At 40.4% G+C, this 20,497-nt stretch overlaps 1 protein-coding gene across 7 annotated transcripts in view; it reads right to left on the minus strand.

Moving 5' to 3' along the window:
• MGAT4A (alpha-1,3-mannosyl-glycoprotein 4-beta-N-acetylglucosaminyltransferase A) overlaps positions 1-20,497 on the minus strand; it is a 95,461-nt gene that overhangs the window by 56,704 nt on the left and 18,260 nt on the right. For all 7 annotated transcript variants that reach the window (XM_081264875.1, XM_081264869.1, XM_081264873.1 and 4 more), the window contains one exon: positions 511-678. In XM_081264875.1, coding sequence (XP_081121001.1) covers positions 511-678 — 168 coding nt within the window. The remainder of the gene's footprint in view (positions 1-510; positions 679-20,497) is intronic.

Here is a 20,497-nt window from a genome sequence, read left to right on the forward strand (position 1 = left end):
AACACACATCAGTCTAATCATCAGAACAAGAGAAGGACACAGCAAAGACAACTGTGCTCATCTCCCTTGCCTCATGTCCTCAGAGAAGAACGGTCAGCTACTCCCAAAAGTGTCTGTTACAAAAGCATGTATCTCCCTTGCTATAATTCAGATTTAAGACCACTAACTGCTCCAAATAGCTCAAAGATTCCTCCAGAAACCAGGCTAAACATTAGTCACAACCCGTATACTTGTAAAAACAGAGTTAAATTTGAATGTGTTTTCAAAGACGCAATATGTTCAATGAAGTTTATACAACCGATATTGAACTTAACAGTACTTTCTTAAAATCAAACTTAGCAATTAATACAAATTATTTTATCAGAATAAGAATGTTTTGGGTGCTGATTTCTCTCTCTGAAAGGGTGATGAATGCTGGTGGATAGACGGCCCTACTCAACTTCTGAAACATACCTACAGAACACCTGAGAATACAATCTTTTTATAATATGAAAAAATATATATATGTACCTGAAAATTTATTCAACGCATCCTTACTTCCATTTGTTTCGACCCCTACACTCCGGAACTGTTGGACAATGTTATTCAATTCAGAGGAGCGCTGGGAAATTCGATGTTCAGCTATTCGAAGACGTTCTTTTAAAGCAAGAAATTCTCGTTGATAAGCAATTAGTTTTTCTAGAGGCAAAAGCAAAAAAAAATTTTAAAAGTCATCAGTATACTTCTAAACAAAAAATTCCAAACAGAATTGTAATAACAAAACTTCAATTAAAGTCAAGTTTGGGGGAAGAAAATATTTACTCGCTGATACAGAACTGAAAATTAAAGAACTAAAGAAAATTAAAGAACTAAAGAAAATTAAAGAATTAAAGAACCCTGGCTTGCTAGCTAACATGGGAACTAATTTTGTGCTTTTATTATTTGTAACATTGTGAACACTCCCTACTTAAAATTCAGAAATTTAAAGATGGAGAAAGATAAAAGTCATTAAAATTAACACTCCAAGTATAATACACCTTCTCAAAGGTATAAACAACTATAACGATCACATTTGTATCAACCAGATAGAGATGAGTTAAAAGCTGGTAATATGTATGAGACAATGGAGATAGCGCATTTACAGCATAATCATTATTTTCCATACTTCCTATCCTGCCAAGATTTCCCTAGGCCAGACTTTGGTCAAATTCTGCATTCCTGGGGCTGGGGATGTGGCTCAAGCGGTAGCGCGTTTGCCTGGCATGTGTGTGGCCCGGGTTCGGTCCTCAGCACCACATACCAACAAAGATGTTGTGTCCGCCGAGAACTAAAAAATAAATATTAAAAATTCTCTCTCTCTTCTCTCTTTCTCTCTCTCTCTCTCTAAAAAAAAATTTAAAAAAAAAATCCGCATTCCTAAAAACCTCAATGAGCTACATGACAATGAACCTAGTTTAAAGTCATTCATTTTAATAATTTGCGAGAATCAGATATCAAAAAATATAGCTGGTTGGGGCTGGGGCTCAGTGGTATAGCGCTTGCCTAGCATATGCAAGGCACATAAAAATAAATAAAATAGAGGTATAAAAAAAATCACATCAACCTTTAAAAAAAAAAGAAATTTAGCTAGTCTGGGAAATAAAGTGGGTGTAAGGAGGATAAACAGTGAGCATGAACAGGAGAACCCAGGGACAAAGCACACAGCAGGGAGAGGCGAGGACAGGACTGGACACATGAGCCAACAGGAAGGTGGAAGGGACCACCGTTCCCATCACCAGTGGCACACACAGTGGTTAAGGCGTGGGTGTGGTAGCTCCACCCCCTCCTCAAATCAGGAGCAATCAGAACAAAGGTTTTCAACTTCTGTATCAGCTAGACAGACCAAAGTCACTACTGTGACACCAAAACATGTCTTAGAAAGGCTGTTTTCTATTTAACATTATAATCTTTGCCTTACCCACAGATACAGACTTACTGAATCCTCATTTGTAAACTGGTCTTAGAAGCTGTCCCACATGCTATTCCTTTCTGGCATGAGCAGAATTAGACGTTTCCCCATGGGACTTAAGCAGTACCTAGATAGTGGCCTCTAACACCACTTGCCAATATAAAGAAGTAGAATTCTTTGGAGAAGTAACTTTAATTAAGATAAACCTAGAACATTCTTACATCAGCAGGAAGGAAAGTATCAAAAGAAAAAATGACAGGACACATCAAAAGGGCACAAGAGGGCTGGGGCTGTGGCTCAGAGGTACAGCCCTCACTCACCTAGCATGCATGAGGCACTGGGTTTGATCCTCAGCACCACATAAAGTAAAATAAAGACATTGTGTCCACCTATAACTATAACTAAAAAATAAATATTAAAAAAGGGGGGCACAGGAGATGCAGGGTGCCGTGGCTCACACCTGTAATCCCAGCAGCTTGGGAGGCTGAGGAAGAAGGATCAAGAGTTCAAAGCCAGCCTTAGCAAAAGCAAGGCGCTAAGCAACTCAGTGAGACCCTATTTCTAAATAAAATACAAAATAGGGCTGGGGACATGGCTTAGTGGTCGAATGCCCTTGAGTTCAATCCTCTGTACCAAGAAAAGAGAAAAAAGGGGGGGCACAGGAGGTGACTTGAGAGGGCCAGACAGGGGACAGTGATGGTGGTAATAGATTGTAACCTACTAAGTAAGAATCCCTGAGTCTATACCGACATTGAAGAAATAAAGATCAACAGATGAGGGGAAAGCATTTCTGACTGTATGAAACCAACTAATACGTGTAGAAGGAACAGCGATCAGTGGAAAATCCCCATTTTGCAACCACAATAGCAACTGACACAGGCCAGATTGAAAAGGGGATGAATAACCAGCAGGTGAGTCTCATGAGGAAACAATACGTAGATCATCTTAAGTATGCCCTGCAAAGCACTATTTTATAAAAGGAAAAACTTTTTTTTTTGAACAATAGGGAAATATGGAATACGTCATCTTAATGGAGTGATCAAAACTCACATCAGCAATAACAGGACAGAGGTCAGGTGCCCCCTGAAGTGATGTTTGGGGAACCCAGCTCATTATGTGGCAGTCCTGCCAAAAAATGCACAATCTGAATCTAATTTCTAAGATACTACAGACACAGCAAAGTGTGACGTAGCAAACACATAACCTGCACTTGAAACACTGTCAACGTCATCAAAGATAAAGGTTAAGAAACTGCCCAAGAGAATACAGACAATGAAATGCACAGAACAGTCCTGGACTGGATCCTGGACCAGGAAAAATATGTATGAAGACACTGTCGGGAAAACACACGCACACACTATAGACCAGAGAAATCAAAATACTTGTGGACATCAAATTTCCTGAACTTGAAACGGTACTGGTAATATAAGAGAATGTCCTTGTTCTTATCACTAAAGTAAAAGCAATAAACACCGACGTGTTTAGGGGTGAAAAGAAACATGATTTCAGCAATTCACTTTCAAAGAATTCCAGAAAAAAAAGTATCTCTACAGTGAGAAAAGTAACAGAGACAACAGGTGAAACATGCAGAGAAGTTATTTATACTATCCTTAAACTTGTCATTCCTCCTTCTATTTTAATGAAAAGTTTTCAAAGCAAGCAGGAGGACTGGGTGTCAGAATGATTAGGTCTTTGAGCAGCTCTGGGGTGACAGGGAGGGATACAGGTCTGAGGACAATCTCTATCTGGACACATTTTCTTGGTATATTGAAATCAGCCTCACAGAGAGGCCAGTTTCACCAAGTGGGAAGACAAACCAATTTGTAGAAAAAGATCTCTACCCCTAATTCCAAAAACTCCCCTGCGTGGAGCAGAACTGGACCCTCTTTTGGTAGATTATTTGAGAGGGGATACCTTGGGCCCATGAACCCAAGCGATCATTGGACCATGGGACCAGGCCATGAGCTTGCTGATCCAGATGCTGTTTTTAGCTCAAAGTCTACAGCTATGAGAAAACTCCACCTTTTGTTTCTACTCCATTCTTCCATATTCAGAGAGTATTCCACAAAATCAGGGCATGTTCATACTCCATCTAGAGAGCCAACTCAGCTTTCTAGAAATTTCTAGACATTTCTTAGAATTTTCTCCACCCTTCTTTCCCATAATACTACACAGTTCTTGAGTTTATTTCAAATTTTAATAGACAAAAATCTCTCCAAATTAATATGTTTGACAAGTCCCTATTTTCAACATTGCAAGATTCCTATATTTGCTTTTCTTTGAATAATCTCAATTGGTTTATGTAGGGGGACATGGCAGGAAACTAAGACTCTTGCTTACCTCGTACTAGGAAGCACTCAGTTCTGCTTACTGTTTCTTCTTTAGTATAAATGCAATGTTTTGTTTTGCTTGCAGTACTGCAGAATTGAATCCAGTGGTGCTCTACCACTGAGCCCTACCCAACCCTTTTCATTTTGTATTTGGAGACAGAGCCTCACTAAGTTGCCCTCAGTCCTAAGATCCTCCTGCCTCAGCCTCCTGAGTAGCTGACCTTATAGATGTGTGCCATCACGCTTTTAATAGTAGAAAATTATGTATCTAAATCAGATGAAATGAATAACAATCATGTTTTGTGAACCTAAGGTTTTGAAACATACAAACATTCTAAAACAGGGGCAAACATGCAATTTTATATGGTTCAACAGTTTAATTAATAGCCTTGGACTCAATTTTTTTAAAAAACTGGTCAACAGTACAGATGAATAATTAACAAACACTATTAACAAGTCCTTTTTCAAGCAGTACCTTTGCAGCAAGATACAGGAACACTATTGGAGTCTATGCACCATCATAAAAATTACCAAAAATTAAATCCACTTTTAATTCTTAAAATTTTAGGGTTTATTAAACAATAAAATTCTTCTACTGCAAAGAATGTTGATAAGCCATCTTGTTCATCCCTCTGTCCCTCTAATATTGCACAGAACTCCTTCACATAGAGAAAGTTTTTTTAAAAAATAGGATTGAGAAACTCCTTCAGTAATAAGATTCCAAAATTTAACAAGCTTTACTTTTCAGAAAGAAACTGCTTTTGGAAAACATTTTATTTCACTCTTTAAAAAATTTTCATATTCATCATTCTTATACAACCAATTTAAAATAGAAAAGAGAGCCTGGATGAAATGGTGGGCAATTTCCTACTTGGAAACCTCTAAAACAAAGAAAAAATAATAATAATAATAAATGAAACAGATTCAGGAGGTGTTAAGGAGGACTAAAGCCTGGAAAGGCCAGAGATAGAGAACACAGGTCCCAATGAAATGGGCCAAAAGAACAGAACTTGAACTGGCGATGCTAATAGAATGGAACTGGAACCAAATTTTGGCTCTTTTAATTTTTTACTTGTTCTACTTAGTTGTACAGGAGAGCAGAATGCATTTCAATTCATCGTACACAAATGGAGGGCAACATAACCACCACAGAGCAATGCCTCACATGCCTCTCACATGCAAGCCACCTGGACAGGCTGGATGAGGCACTGAATTCTGGACTCTACCTCCTGGAAACCAATTGAGGAGGTGAGAGGTGGGGCCTGAGAATGTCAAATTGGCTCCTGGTGATGCTGATGTGCCCAAGGACACCCCCCCCCCCTCACCCCGCTGGGAAGCTCAGAGGTGCCAATACTATCCTGGAGTCACTCTGAAGTGGCCTAGAAATTCACGCTGCCCTCTCCCAGCTCCTCCTCCATCCTTCCCTCTGGCCCACGTGTTAAAGAGATCCCAGAGGCAGGGTGAGGGAGTAGGCATTAAAACCACTAGGACCATAATTTGATTATATTTGGGGAAGAAATGGTCTCAAACCATCGGTGGACACACATTTCAAAAGTCTCTCTAAGAGTTATGTGGACTTGTCAACGTCATGCCCTGTTTCTAAGAGTAAACAAGGCAGGATACACCACATAAGCATGGATTCTGAAAAGACCCTTTTAAGCTCAAAAGGGAAAATGGGGCTGAGCTAAACAGAACCATATACTTTACTTAAATTAAAACACAGAATATAATTCATCTGTTCCCTTCCATGAGGTTTCATTGTACTTGCAAAATAAGATCCTAATTAGTGAATGCTAACATTGAAAAGTTTTCTGGAACACAACCCCTATTTCTGAGTTATCCCCCAAGTAATCTCATCATTAACAGTGTAATTCTTCCAGGTACATGTTCAATAAGTTGAAATCCATCCAGTGACCTTATGAAGCCCAACACCTCAAGACCAGTCGGACAATGCTGCACATGCCTACAAGATGCACTTCCTCAGAAAGACGTTCTTAATCTGAATGCAGTCATTTTCTTTGATTTCCCTGGAGGAGGAGGAAGGCTCTTTTCAGTAATCTTATCATAAAGTCCCAAATTTCATTATCATAGTGAAACGAGGGTGGAGGGGGAACAAGTTGTGTAACTTCAATAACACATATTTGCGTATGTATACTTGGCTATATGTTCAAAATAGTACTTTTAAAAATACTGACAATGATCTTATTCAACAACCTTAGGGGCTTGGAATAAACATTATCGGATGGTCATAAATCCTTTTTCTTAGGCACTTAAATTTGCTGGCAGCCATTGTTTCAGCAAGTGTTGTTTCATTCTCCAAGGAAAATAAAACACATCTTGTACTCTGAGGATCTAATGCCATACGTTTTCCTGTGAAGAAGTCATAGAGACAGCCCTTGCTTTCTGTTGGAGCCATCCGGGTGTCAAAAGCAAAGCCCTAGGACTGGCCAGCCCTCCACCAGGGAAGGACCTCCCCACAGCGCTGCTGCTCCTCCTGCCTTCCACCTGGATCCGGTTACACACCTAGGACTCAGTTCATGTTCTTCTTCCCTCTCCTCACCTCGTGTTACTGTTCTTTCATTTCCATGCTTCCTTTCCAATATCCTTCTGCAATATCTCGTTTTTTTTTTTTTTTTTTTTTTTTTTTTTGCAATATCATTTTCAAATCCTCCTCCCGTGTTTCTTTTCTGGACTTTTCTTTTTTGACTACAAACTTTGCTTCTCTCACCTCTTTCTTTTTACTCCCCGCCCGAATGCTCCCACAATATCCTGTCTCCTGTTTTGTTTCAAATGGCTGAGGACACTCTTTTCCAACTGGGTGATTGAAACAGTCCACTTGGCTGCCCCCCTCCAGACCCCAATTCCCCTGGACACCACCTCTAATACCAACTAGCGCTTTGGGGCCGATGGCCTCCACTTCAACAGGGGAATTCAACAGATACTGCTGTCTTAGGAAAGGGACCTTGTGAGCCTGAAGATGCCCCAGACTGAAAAAGAAAAGTAAACCCGGGTCCACAGAGGGGAGTGAGAACACTGGGCTGCAGCCCGGTCCCTGGCTCGGCTGGCTCTTCACATGCAGGAGGCAAGCACGGCCATGTTAATGTGTCCAGGTGAGGACACAGGTATCAAGACAGCTCCCTATTCCCACTCCTTGGTGACCCCAGTGTGCCATCAGTCTCTACTGCACCCACACTTAGCTCTTCAGGTTCTATTTTGAAATCTTCTATTTTTAAGGTTCATGAGATTTAGTCTTTCTTAGAGGTCTTCCAAAGAATAAAGAGAACATGTTTTTCTTTTTAAAGAGTAAAACTCAGTTTATCTTTCAAGTACCATTTGAGTCCATGAGACTGTTTTATAAATCTAAGATATTCCAACAGATTCTAAGATGACCCAGTGATCCTCGTCCCTTCAGTCTCACAGCCCAGCATGAACCCCGCCCTCGGTGTGCCCAGGAGCTACGGCTAGCTCCTCTAACTGACAGAATATAGCAAAGGGGGTGGATGCTACCTCTGGGATGGTTTCATTATATGGAACTCTGTCTTGCCAGCAGACATTCTCCCTAGATAGAGATTCTCACCCAAAGTACCTTCAAGAAGCAAACGGCTGTACTGGAAGGCCCATGTGACAGAGGCTCAGAGCTCCTTCCAGCCAAGAGCCACAAAAAGCTGGGTTCTCAGTCCTACTGTGACAAGAAGATGGATTCAACCAACAATCTGGATGAGTTTGGAAGTGAATTCTTCAGCAGAGGACCTAGACAAGCCATGCCTAGATTCCTAGCCCATGGAAACTACGAGGTCATAGGTACATGTCATTTTTTTAAAATTTTTTTTTTAGTTGTAGTTAGACACAATACCTTTATTTCACTTATTTATTTTTATGTGGTGCTGAGGATCGAACCCAGGCCCTCGCACGTGCAAGACGAGCGCTCTACCGCTGAGCCACAACCCCAGCCTAACATGTCATTTTTAAGTCACTAGAGTTGTGCTAATTTATTATGCACCAACAGGTAACTAATACAGATATATTATGGGATCTCAATAATGCTTTTTCCCTCTATTTTAAAACTTTTTGGAATTTCATTGTCCTAATAATTATTTCATAACTAATTATTCCTAATCATGCTAATGAAATAAAATGCAATATTGATACACTTACCTAGAAAGATGTTGTAAAAGAACTTGGTAACTTTGTAGTCTTTTGTGATCTTCACTGAAAACAACTGAGATTTTAGGATTTTCCCTTTTATACCCATGGTGGCAAAGAGAAGGAAAGTAACAGAGGAAGACATTTCACAAGTTTTTTGGACAAATCAGAAAATGAATGCAGAAAGGCAGGTACTATCACTGTAGTCTCTAGTCACTTTGGTGAAATTAACTTTTAAAAGCACATCTCCAGACTATGAGTCCTCAGAAGACAATATGCTAGAAGAATTTTGTTCAAGATCCAGACTTCTATTTCCACACCTCTCTATTCTTTTTGCTAAGTAAAATAAAAACCCAGATGCTACATAGTAAACCAACATAAAAAGACAAAGGCAGAAGGCTGAAGGGAGGAGTTGAGTTCTTGGGATGCAGAGAAAAAAAAACAGCATTCACTTCCCTGAGTTTCTTTTTGCCTTACAGATCCTAGACAAGGTGCTAGAGACACCAGCAGCCTGGAACCAACGGCCACACATGAAGAAGTACCAGAAAAGCCTGATCTCTGCAGCTGAAGGACTCAGGAAGGGGCAACCAAGACAGACAGAAAACTTCTAGATGACTACTGCTCTATACCAGCCACACACCATGAAGCAGCAGCCCTGGACCTATCTCCACCCCACTAGCAATGGCCAAGAAGGGAGCCTAGATCCTCACCCTTGCCAGGTAATATCGCCCCCAACACACACACATACACACACACTCTTCCTAGGATGGTATCAGAAAAGTCTGAGGAGCTGGGGCTTTCACTACTCTCTGGCACCATGAGATGTCAGAGGAGGCTGCATGGGAAGCAGTAACAGGGCACCGCTCTCTGTCCCAGCCAGCACAATGTCAGCAGGGACCATGCAGGAGTGACAGGGATCCCTCCCTGCTGTGTATCAAGGGAGGCCATGTGAGGATCCTAGACGTCCATCCCATCCTCACCATCCTCATCCCATCCTCATTAGCTGTAATGCAGTGGCATGCCTCCCCACATTAGCCACCTAGAATGGCGACAGAAAAGACCTGCTAAGACAGATAAGCTAAATAATATCCAGTTTTATAAGACCCCAAATGCCTTGAATAAAACTAAAAATCACTTATAAGACTAAGAACAGGAAAACCTCAACTCAAATGAGAAAAAAAAAAAATCAACAGATACCAACATCAGGACAACTCAGATGTTGAAATCATCTAGTAAGAATCTTTTTTTTGTTTTGTTTTGTTTTAAGGGCTAAGGACCAAACTCAGCCTTGCACATGCTAGGCAAACGCTCTGCCACTGAACTAAATCCCCAGACCTTCTATAAGAATCTTAGAGCAACTATCATAAAAATGCTTCAACAGGTAAGTATCTAAAAACTAGAAACCCCAGGCAAAGAAAGAAAAGACACAAAGAAACAAATGAACATTTTAGAACAGAAACCACACTGAAACAAACACCCCTTAATGGACAGGCCCAAGAGCAGATAGGACAGAGGAAAGAATTAATGAACCTGAAGGAAGACAATGGGAATTAATCTAAAGAATAGAAAATAGGTTGAGGGAGAAAAGTAACAGGGCCTCAGGGATCTTTAGAAATATAAAATGGTTTGAGACCTAACATTCCCACCATCAGCATCCCAGAATGAAAGGAGAAAGAGGGCAGGGTAGAGAAAATATTGGAAGAAATGATGGCCAATATTTCCCAAAATGGACAAAAGACATAAACCTACATAAAGGTTCAAGAAGCCAAGCAAACCCCAAACAGGAAAAACTCAAACCCATGCCAAGAAATGCCATAATTGAACTTAAAAAAAAAAAACTAGGTACAAAGAGAAAATTTTGAAAGCAATCCAACAGAAATGACACATTACCTACCCAGAAAAAAATAAATAAATAAATTGAATGACAGCAGATTTCTCATCAGAAACCATGGAAACCAAAGGAAGTGACACAATATTTTTCAAGTATTAAAGAAAAAAAACCCTCAAATTCCATATATGGCAAAATTATCCTTAAGGAACAAAAGGAAAAATCAAGAAATCCTCATAAGGAGGAAACCTGTCATCAGCAAACCTATCCAAAACAAATGACTAAAAAAGTCCTTAAACAGAAAGGGAATGACAAAAGGAAGAATCTCAGAACATCAAAATGGAAGAAAGAACTGAAAGAGGAAGAAAAAAAAAAGACCACAGAAATGTCCTTTTCCTCTAGAGTTTTCCAAATTATATTTGATGGTTGAAGCAAAAAAGTATACCATTGTCTGGTGTGGTTCTCAGTGTAGAAGAAATTCTTCAAACAATTATATCACAAATTAAGGGAAGAAGAGGAGGCTTTTAAAGGCCAGGCTTCTGTACTTCACTTTAATAAATGCTGACACCAGTAGACTATTATACACACACACACTAGTAATATATCTCAACAGAGGATATACTCAAAAACCCTACAGATAAATTAAGTGGAATCTGTGTGAGCATGCGTGAGGTACTGGGATCAAACCCAGGGGCACTCTACCATTGAGCTACATCCCCAGTCAACTCGTCCATTTGTCCATTCGTCAATCATTCATACATTTTTAGAGACAGGGTCTCACTAAGCTGCTCAGGCTGTCCTTGAACTTGCAATCCTCCTGTCTCTGCCTCTTAAGTCATTGGGATTTCAGGCATGCACCACCCCCCACAGCTCAATCAAAATGGAATTTTTAAAATGTTCAAATAACTTTCAAAGTGTCAGGAAAAAGAAAAAACAGAGCACAATGGGTTAAAAAATTGTAGATTAATTAAATCTACAATATCACTAATCACAAGAAATAAACGGTCTACAACAATTAAGAGAGAGAAAGTTAGAGCTGATATAAAGACATGACACAGCTGGGTGTGGTGGTACACACCTGTGGTCCCAATTATTCAGGAAGCTGAGGCAGGAGAGTCCCTGGAGCCCAGGAGTTCAAGGCCAGCCAATACAATGTAGCAAGATGCTGTCTAAAGGAAAGAATACTTACATATATGATCCAATTATACACCATAGACACCATCTAAAAGAATGATACACACACAATGGTCCTACTCAGCAACAGAAAAGAACAAATTAGTGAAAACTCCAACAGTGTGGATGGATCTCAAGGGCACCATGCTGAGTGAAAAATGTCCATCTCTCACACACTATAGGGTTCCATCAATAAGACATTTCCAATATGACAAAATCATAGCTGTGCACAACAACAGATCAGTGGTTACCTGGAGTTAGGGGTGGCAGGTGGGGTGTGACTGTGACAAAGGAGCAGAGGGGAAATGGCTGTGGTGTAATAATGGTTGTCTGGTGCTGGTTACAAAGATCTACACATGTGAAAAAAATGGTGTAGCACCATCCACACCAGTAACACCCATGTTGGTTTCCTGATTTTGAGGCTGTACATTGCACCTAACTTTTCACAAGAAGTAGCCATCAGGGGGAAATGGGAGAAGGTTGCAGGGTCTTTCTGTAGTACCCTGCAGCTTCCTATGATTCTGTAATTCTTTTCAAATAACGAGGTGGTGGGGAAGCCAAACAAAAAAGAATCAATGAACTAATAATAATATTTAAGGGGAAAAGAAAATATGATATTTTCATCATCCATCAACTAGAAGGGCCTCATCACACTGTGTATCATAAGGACCCAGAACATCCTGTGTGGCTAGAGGGACTTGCAATAGTATTCTTTCATCCACAACAAGATTTACTGGGTAGGCTCAGGAGTAGACAAATCGCAAGCCTAAACAAAACTAATATTTTGGCTGGGTACGGTGGTGCACGCCTGTAATCCCAGCGGCTCAGGAGGCTGAGGCAGGAGGATTGTGAGTTCAAAGTTAGCTTCAGCAATGGCAAGGCGTTAAGCAACTCAGTGAGACCCTTTCTCTAAATAAAATACAAAATAGGGCTGGGGATGTGGCTCAGTGGCCAAGTGCCCCTGAATTCAATCCCTGGTACAAAAAAAAAAAATTAATGTTTTGTGTTTTGGAGACACAAGTGCAGAAGAACTAAAAGTAATGGTGAGCTATTAGATGTACCAGAACCTATTAGAGATGTAGCAGTTGAAATGTGGAATTACAATGTACAAGTAGGATGTGTTCCAGGTTCCCACATGACAGTTAATAAGCAGTTTGCTCTAGTCAAAAGACACTGTCCATTTCAGTTTTGACTAAACTAGAAATACGTGCAATAAAATTTTGGCTTTGTGATGTTTAAGTTCTTATAAATTACAATGTATAGTAAAGTTGTTTGTCACTACCTCTTTATCCTATTTATTATTTGTAAAATTACTTGTAAGAATAAAATAGGTCAACTGGACCCAGATAGTAAACACCTTTACTTAACACATACCAAAATTCCAGACTCCAAGAAAGCAAGCAGTGGCTCAGATAAACCACAGAGCTTGCAGGAATAGTACAGGCACAAAGAGCCGGTCAGATCACATACAGCAAGTTTCACATCAGTGTTAGCAAACAGCCAAGTTCCCAGATACCAGCCAATGGCCAACCTTGCAGGCAGGTATTTCTGATGACAAGCAGTCTCTGATCTGCATGCTAACTCTTTTCTGTATAGCAGTAATCGTATTTTAGCATTTCTTCTTTGCTTCCCACTGAATGTTCTCATATTGCCTTGCAGTAGGGCCAAGCAAATGGTAGCAAGGGGTCAGCTAAGGCAAATCACCTTACATTTTGAGAGTCATTAAAAATTCATCAAAAATGTTCATGAAACCAATCACAGCATTATTTATAAAGGTAAGTTAATTATGATAATTATATAATGGAATATTATGGAACTACTAAAACTCATGACATGGGAAAAACATTTGTGACAAGATAAGCAAGAAGTAGCATACATATGCACAGTCTGGTGTCTTATTCTCTAAGGAGATAACATTTCTCACACTTTTGGACTCAGATTCCCTTTATACCCTTCTAAATTAGTGGACCCCAAAGTCCTTTTGTTTATGTGAATTATATTTATCAACATTTATCATGTTAGAAATATCAATAGACTTGCAAAATATTTATTTAAATAAAAATCATTTTAAAATCAATTACATAAGTAGGACGGTGTTAAAACTATTTTCTAAAAAAAAATTTTCAGTGAAAAAAGTAACACTTGCTCAACTCTTTTTAATGTGTGGCTTAATAGGAAAGAGTTGAATTCTCATATCTGCTTCTGCTATTTTTTATAATATTGAAAAAGGCAAATAACCAAATAACATCTTAGTATTATTATGAAAATAGTCTTGACTTTATAAACCTCCTAGAAGAGTCCAGAAAACCCCACAGGTCCTTTTACATTGTTTTGTGCTTTGTTATGTTTTGGGGTGTGGTTCAAGGGGGTTGTGTGCTTCTGGTTTTTTGGTTCTGGGGCTTGAACCCAGGGGCCACATCCCTAGCCCTTTTTATTTTTTGAGACAGGGTCTCACAAAGTTCTGCAGGCTGACCTTGAACTTTCTATCCTCCTGCCTCAGCCACCCAAGTAGCTGGGCTTACAGGTGTGTGTCACCACGTCCAGCAAGATATACTTTGAGGACTGTTACTCCAGAAAAATGAAAAACAAAATACCAAAAATGAGCCAGGTTTGAGGCTCTGGGTTTAATCCCCAGTACTGAAAAAAAAAAAAAAACCAAAAACACACATTGATTTGCTATGAGATTCAGTTTCAGTTCATTAGCACTTTAACACTTCCATGCACTTTAGATCTATTAAAAAAGACTGATCAACTGTCTCTTTCTTATGCTATGCTTATCCACTGGTTAAGAGTACAATACACCTTTATCCACATATTTCATCAGACAAACTCCAAAATCTGATTGGCAGTCTTTCTAAAGTAGCACCAAAAAAATTAGTTAGCTAATGTTCTGTAATAACCCAATGTTCTCAATTTAGTCTCTTCTAATATGTCAGCCATGAATAATTTCCTTTCAGAGTTAAGAATACATCAAGCCTAGATTCCAGACAACCTCTGAGTATAGCACATGCTTAAGAAGCTTTCCAACCTGGAAAAATTAGATTAGGAGACTGTTTTAGGGAATGGAAACTAGCCAACTAAGCTGCACGTGAGTCCAAGTCCAAGGATTCTATAACTGTCAACTTTAATACATAAACAAGAAAGATTTCTGGCCAACTTGGAAAAGGTGAGATCTATTTGCTAGCCCCTCTTTAGGTATTGTCTTAAAATTAGGCCCTTATTTAATAATACCACTGACAGTAGTGACTTTTTTTTTTTTTTTAAGTCCACATGGCAAAAGTTTTGCCATGCCACAATTTACAGCTTGGGGAATTCTAGGTGTAACTGGCTGAATACCAGAATCACTGGGTTGGGGGGGGGGGCGGTGGACGACATTCGAAAACTGCCCAGGGGACTTCTAACTTCTGGCATAAGAGAGGAGGCCCACAAAACCTCTCCCCAAAAGGCAACTATAAAGCTTGACAAGAAAGTCCAAAACCAAACATTCTGGTACTCTGAAAATCAACCAAGGGCATTCAACAGACTGAAATTATTTATTCATAAAAACTACTGAACTTCCGGTAAGAACAGCACAAAGTCTGACTGTCTTGCCAGGACTGCCCTCATCCCTCCCCATCTGTGGTCACTTCAGAAGGTCAGCAGGGTGGGGCAGGACTTGAAAATCAGCAGCTTCACTATGCTGCCAGAGGGGACTCATCTGACTCAGGGGTGTTGCCAGTCCAAGTGGCAATCTCAGAGGCAAGTGCAAAGAAGGGCCAGCGCTCTGCTAGCCTGAGGCTAGTGTTCTATTTGGGGCTACTGCTCTATTTGAGGAGAGCAAGGGGCTGGCACACCAGCCAGACACTTAGCAGGCATTTCCAGGAAGTAAAACAGTTGTCAGGAGCTCACAGAGCTCTTGAGATCCCAGGTGGACAGCAGGATACATGCATTCACAGCAGACCCACCCAGACCTGGCCACATAAATCCCGCACAGAGAACAGAGGAAGCCAAAGGAAATTCAAGGTGGGGCAGATGTGAAACAGCCCGGAGTGGGGCTGTGGCCCAGCACACATCTCCATCCGCAGAGAACGGAGCCTTCCAGGCTTCTAGGGTTTCTCTCCAACCTCCACCCGGCCTCTTTTTTGACACAGGGTCTCACAAAGTTGTCCAAGCTGACCTTGAACTTGCTGTGCAGGCACCAGGGCAGCCCCTCTAGGAAACCAGGCTTCACAACAAAAACAAATCAAAACCAAAGGGCAGAGATAAATCGGACACTGAAGATGAGACAGACCTTGGCGATTTAGCTCATTCCAGTTCTAAATAATGAGCTAACAAAACCACCACCACCACATTTTTCAGGGGCACAAAGAAGAAACCCAGTGCCACAGCAATGTATTACCTAAAATACAGAGTAGTCAACAAAACTTTACAAGATAGACTGAGAAAAAAGAACTGTGATCTCTACTCAGGGGGGAGATAAGCAGCAGTCAATAGAAACAGTCTCTGCGTGTTCCCAGATGCCACAGTTAGCAGAAGACGACTTCAGAACAGCTACTATAAATATGTTAGAAGAACCAAATAAAACCATGTTTAAAGAACATGGAAACAAGAAGAGTGTGATCAAACTGACTCAAAGAACAAGGAAAATAAAGAGACAGCAAATGTAAAACAAAATGGAAATTCTGGCAGAGATGCTCAACTGCAGATTTCAGATGTCAGAAGAGCGGGAGAGTCAATGACCTGGAAGTTAGATTAATACAAAGTATGCAATCCAAAGAACAGAAAGGAATGAAAGAACAAAGAAAACTGAACAGAGCCCCTCACAGTGTATGATGTCAAGTGTATCCAGAGAAGAGAGAAACAGTACAAATAAAATATGAAGAAAGTAATGGCTTGCCATAACATAGGAATAGAGGCAGCTCCTTAACTTGATAAAGAATATCTACAAATGACAGTTATTACTCTTTTTTAAATTTTTTTAATTTTTTTTCATTTATTTTTTTAGGTGTAGATGGACACAACACAATGCCTTTATTTTTATGTGGTGCTGAGGATCGAACCCGGGTCCCGCCTGTGCTAGGTGAGCGCTCTACCACTGAGCCACAATCCCAGCCCCAGTTATTACTCTTGTTGATAAGAAATTAGACGCTTTTCCACTAAGGTCAGAACAAGGCAAGCCAATCTCCTCTCCTATTTAATACCGTACTGGAAGTTCTGGTTAAAGCGAAAAAAGAAAAAAAAAAAACAAGAAAAGGAAATAAAAGGTGTACAGATTGAAAAGAGGAAAGAAAACTGTGCATATTTGTCTTAATGTCCCGAAGAATCAACAACAAGAAGAAAACCCCCCTAGAACTAATAAGCAATTATAGCAAGGTTGTAGGACACAAGGTTAAAATACAAAAATCAATCACTTTCTATTATACCAACAAAGAACAATTGGCATCTCAAGCTAAAAACAGAGTATCACTTAACACTAGCACAAAAAAGGTATAAGTCTAACAAATAAGTACAGAAAACATCAAAACTTGCTGGAAGAAAGACCTAAATACACAGATATTTCATGGCATTAGTTTTCCCGCGCTTAATCTATGGATTTTTGTTAATGATAAAACTGAAAGTTAATCCTTTATGAAAATCTTTCCACAGAGAAAAACATAGGCTTTTTGCCTAACTAGATAAAACCCACATGAAACTTTAAAAAGATGCATTAAAGGCATTTGACGTAATCCAACACTCATTCGTGACAAACTAGGAACTTCCTAGTTCCATGCTGGCAAATTCCTCAACATGATAAAGGGTAACTATATTTTTAAAACAAATCTAAAATTCACATCGAATTTAATGGAAACAAGGCAAGGATGTCCACTCTTGTCACTTCTATTCGACATTATGTACTAGAGTTTCTAGTCAATACAAAAAAGACAAAAGAGAAGGATATAAATTAATTTCTTTTTTACAATTTCTAAAGCTGGGGATGTAGCTCAGTGGTAGAGCACTTGCCTAGAACGCAGAAAGCCTGGGTTCAATTGCCAGCACTGCAAAACAGAACAAAAGTTCATCAAGCGAAGGAAGAGGTCATACACAAAGAATACAGGACTCATCTCGATAGCCATTAGAAGACAAGAGCTGCCAGAACACACGGAAGGCACGTCTGAAAATTTCAGAGGAAACACATTCAGCCTAAAATTCTTTACCCAACCATCAACCAAGTGTGAATTTAGGAGTGTAAAAGAATTTATTTATTTATTTATTTATTCATTCATTCATTCTCTCTCTCTCTCTCTCTCTCTCTCTCTCTCTCTCTCTCTCACACACACACACACACACACACACACACACATGGAAGGGTGAAGGGTGGTCCCAGAGGCCACTGGAAAGAAAACAAACCTGATGTTATCTGGTACACTAGGGCACTGGAAAGAACTGATAGGTGAGGTATCTGAAGAATCCACTGGGGGGGAGGGGGAAAACCCATAACCACACAAAGGAAGGAAGAGACGGCCATTAACACCAAGAATATAAAACACTAGAAATAAGGGAAAGGTGAGAGCACCATACTGGGCTCAAAAGAAAGATAATTTCATTCATTCACAATAACATCAACAAGAAATAAGGCTTTAGCTAAAAATTATAGTGAAACAAGTGAGCGAAGAGAACAAAAAGCACATTCTTATCTGCAATACGAAGTTCACTCATGCTGTCTCAAACTGAAAACAATAACGCAGCAGCACTTTATGAGTATAATTTAGAAACACGAAATACCAAAAAGAACACTTGCCTCTATCACTTCTTCAGAATGGTTTCCTAACGTTCTTCCTGCCTCACTACCTCCCCTCCACTTGATCTGCCAAAGCCTCCACCCCCAGGCTTTGGATTCCATCTACATGCCACTTACACCAAAACTCACATCTCCATTCTTCTTGGAACTCTAAATGGCCACCTCTAAAACCTGTTCTTCTCCAAGCTTTCCCAGTCTTAATAAATGGTGCCACCAGCCATCATCTCAGACAAAACCTAAGAACCATCCTTGATCCCTCTACCTCCTCTCCGATCCAACAATACATGCAGTCAGGTCTTACCCCCAAGACTCTGGTGGCATCCGTCCATGAGGCTTAGCCCACATCAACCTGGCTAACACAATAGAGAAAAACCCTCTCAAGGAAATTCCTATTTCTACTTTGCCTCCTTAGTAGCAGAGATCACTCTGAAAAAGTAAATTGGTTCAGAGCTCGTTCCTGGTACACAATTTCCAAGACTTCCCATCGTGGAATCCAGGGTTCTAAGGCCAAAGTGCTCCAACCTGTAGCCCCCGCTCCAGCTTCCCCAATAAACTCCCTGCACATCTCACACCAGGGTTATCCACACTTTCCTTCGTGTTCAACATGCCATGCTCATTCCTGCCTCAGGGCTTGGATACCTGCTCCTTAGCTGCTGAGTTCCCTCCTCACTCTGCTTCTCTGGTTTCTCATCAGCAAGGCCTGTTCTCCTCAAAGACCCTGTCTGATGGCACCTGCATCTTCACAGTCCCTGTCCCCCTCTTCATCAAGCAGCTTCATTGTCGCTATCCATTTCAACCTGAAAGATGTCTATCTACTTGCTCGACTATCACCACGTAAGCCACCCCCTCCAGGACCGCTGTAAACAGCTCTAAGACAGCAAGGATGTCCTTTATCACGTTTACCATCACAACTCCAGTGTAACAGCACCTCAACAAATATTAATAAGTAGACAAATTACCTGAGCTCAAGAGAAAAGGGAACATGAAGAAAAGCTCCTCACAAATCAAAGAGCACAGGGCCAATAAACCACTAATATCCCATAACTGGGATTAGTAAATTTCCCTCCAGACCTAAACTATTATTGCAGTAGTTGAAACTCTCTGACCAATAGTCAGTGTTCAATTACTCCTCTCCATTTTAGCATATCAGCTTCTAGGGACCATACCAAAGGAACAATTGACACAGAGGAAGGAAGTTCCCCTAAGGCAAGTCACAAGAGGACAAGAGGAGCTCCCATTTCTACTTTATCTTTCATCCTAGTTTTCAGAGAGGAACAACCAAGTCTCCTGGACTCTTAGGTCCAATCGGGTCAGAAGAGGCGAGGCTTATTTCCCTTAAGAAGAGGGTTTATAAAGCCGCCACATCTTATCAGCACACTAAAAGATAACTGCCTCCACAAAGTGCTCACCACCACCTCAGGAAACATCTGTCCCCTCCCAGCTGAAAGCATTAATTGCAACAGGAGCCATGTCATGTGACTGCTGACTGGATCCCACAGGTACAGAGACTCACAAGGACTCTGAATCATGGTTCTAGAACGTGGCACACTCCACTTCCCAGCATGACTGAACCAATTCCACAGCAAAGTCCAGGTTTCCTGTCCCCTCTACACTCGGCCAATCACTCCCTACCACTATGGCTCACCGAGTCAACAGGGTGAGGATGTACATGTCTGCTTAGGACAGTTCGAATTTACAACTGCTGCTGCAGCATTAATTGTTAATAGCATGCCCTTTGCTCTCAAGTGCCCTAGATCGGGGGAAAAAATTATATGATCACTATAACTGTAGAGGGAAAAAAAAGATCCATTGACCATAGAGTAGCCTGAACATAATGAAAATTAACAAAATTCCTATTTTGAGATGCAAAGAACTAAGCTTAAAAATGATGAAGATGATGTGGACATTGATTTGAATTAGAAAAATAATGCAGAAATACTGATAATGGGTCCCAAATGTTATCTACCACATACACAGAGACAAAAAGCCTTGTCTACTCCTTTGTGCCATGACCTAAACCACAAAAGACAAGCTTCTGAATAAACAAGGATGAAAATTTTACACAGTACCCAGTCTAGTGGGATCTGAACCAGAGTCCTTCTACAACTAAAGAACAAAATGGTATAAAAAGTGGTTACTAAACGGTGTTGGAGAAAATAGCAGAATGGGGACCTCTGGGGTACATCTCTCCCCAAAACCACAATGTGAGGGGGGCTGAAAAGGAGGGGGCTGAGGTGTGGCTCAAATGGAATGCACTTGCCTAGGATGTGTGAGGCCCTGGATTCCATTCCAGCAGGGGTTGGGGCATAGCACACCTATAGTATAAAATTATTTGTGTA

This window comes from Spermophilus citellus (assembly GCF_964194105.1).
Source record: "Spermophilus citellus genome assembly, chromosome: 13".
NCBI classification, from domain to species: domain Eukaryota; kingdom Metazoa; phylum Chordata; class Mammalia; order Rodentia; family Sciuridae; genus Spermophilus; species Spermophilus citellus.